The sequence below is a fragment of the Sphaeroforma arctica genome (assembly GCF_001186125.1).
Source record: "Sphaeroforma arctica JP610 unplaced genomic scaffold supercont1.79, whole genome shotgun sequence".
Lineage (NCBI taxonomy): Eukaryota > Ichthyosporea > Ichthyophonida > Sphaeroforma > Sphaeroforma arctica.
The window spans coordinates 48630-50422 of record NW_014040479.1 but is presented as its reverse complement, the minus strand read 5'-3'; the positions used below and the strand labels follow the sequence as shown (position 1 = coordinate 50422).

Here is a 1793-nt window from a genome sequence, read left to right as displayed (position 1 = left end):
ATATATATATATATATATATATAATATATATATATATATATATATATATATATATATATATATATATATATATATATATATATATATATATATATATATATATATATATATATATGTATATAACACGGGCGATAGTTTGTATATGTACCTTTACGTTCGGAAACTCATAAACATGCTGCTTGAAATAGCTTCACTTTCTTTGCTGCCATATCCATTTTTTTCGCTGTGCATGTGGTATAACTCATTGTGGTTTTGTAATCTTCAGTAGTGGTAAATACAGACGCCTTCATATCATACCCATATATAACTGCACATACCTTCTTACCCACAGTAGTCGTCAGTGCAAAGACATCCAGGTCGAACCCGCCGATGTTGGTCGGAATGGAAAAGGTTGGCAAATTCATATTGGTTGTTTGGGCTGTGTACTGTATATAACCTCGTAAAGGGTCTGTGTCTCTCTATGCGGCAACACGTTTATTTGATGTGCGTATGTTGGTCAGGCGTTGTACTGTTGAGGTGTGTGAAATGGTGCAGGCCTTTGTAGTCTATAGTAGTGCTACATAAAATACATCAATCGATTACATATGTGCGACAACAAAACCAATCTGTATTTGTTGTTGATTTTAAAATCTCATTTCTGATTTGATGTGATTTGATAATAAGTTAAAATACCCGATGAGTCATCAGAGATGAGTCATCGATGTCACCATCCATATCATCATTTCTTTTACACAGTTAATTTTCATCTAAAAAATACATACATACATAAAAACTTATAACCATAGCCAACAACTGAACAAACGTTTACATAAAAACTTATAACCATAGCCAACAACTGAACAAACGTTTACATAAATACTTATAACCATAGCCAACAACTGAACAAACGTTTACATAAATACTTATAACCATAGCCAACAACTGAACAAACGTTTACATAAATACTTATAACCATAGCCAACAACTGAACAAACGTTTACATAAATACTTATAACCATAGCCAACAACTGAACAAACGTTTACATAAATACTTATAACCATAGCCAACAACTGAACAAACGTTTACATAAATACTTATAACCATAGCCAACAACTGAACAAACGTTTACATAAATACTTATAACCATAGCCAACAACTGAACAAACGTTGGCTAATGGCTATGTTACAACAAGATGTATTTATTTACAATGTAGTGTCATTCGTGTGGGATATTTTAAATATATATCGAGTATGAACTTGTAGGTGTTGGCTGTATTCACCATAAAATACTATTTATAAATAAATACTGTAGCTGGTCACGCTTCAAGCAGTGCTAGAAATACGCAGTACATACACACCGTATCTAACTATAGATGTCCAACATGCGCACTGCACTTTATTTTAAAAATGACTACCACAATATTGAATTGCACATATTCACGCGAGTTTCAATTCAATTCAGAACCACTAAAGTATGTTTAACAAATAACATTAAAATGAGGTTAGATTTTAGGTTTTCGCGTGCTTTCCGATTAATTTGGGATTTTATATTTCGGGTTGGTTTCACGATTTGTGCAGCGACTATTTGTCAGCGGGTCGTTTTAAAACCTCAGCTTATCGTAGTTGATCAGCGTATCTTAGGTACAGCCATTGCAATAGGAGATGCTCCTTTGTTAGTCGGACGGAATACCACGAGAATTTAAAGGCTGTAATATGCTGAACGTTTGGTTATTCACTTCATTGGTCTCGTTGATATTGTTAGCCCCATGTCATCTTTACTATGTGGTGTGCTTTACCTTTGCCAATGTTCAAT

General features: G+C 33.4%; 1 protein-coding gene across 1 annotated transcript in view; it reads right to left on the bottom strand.

The window, feature by feature from the left end:
• The window catches only part of SARC_01868 (hypothetical protein), a 7288-nt gene extending 6785 nt beyond the window's left edge, over positions 1-503 (bottom strand). The window contains exon 1 of the mRNA XM_014304390.1: positions 318-503. Coding sequence (XP_014159865.1) covers positions 318-404 — 87 coding nt within the window. The 5' untranslated portion in view covers positions 405-503. The remainder of the gene's footprint in view (positions 1-317) is intronic.
• Between the last annotated feature and the right edge of the window lie 1290 nt (positions 504-1793).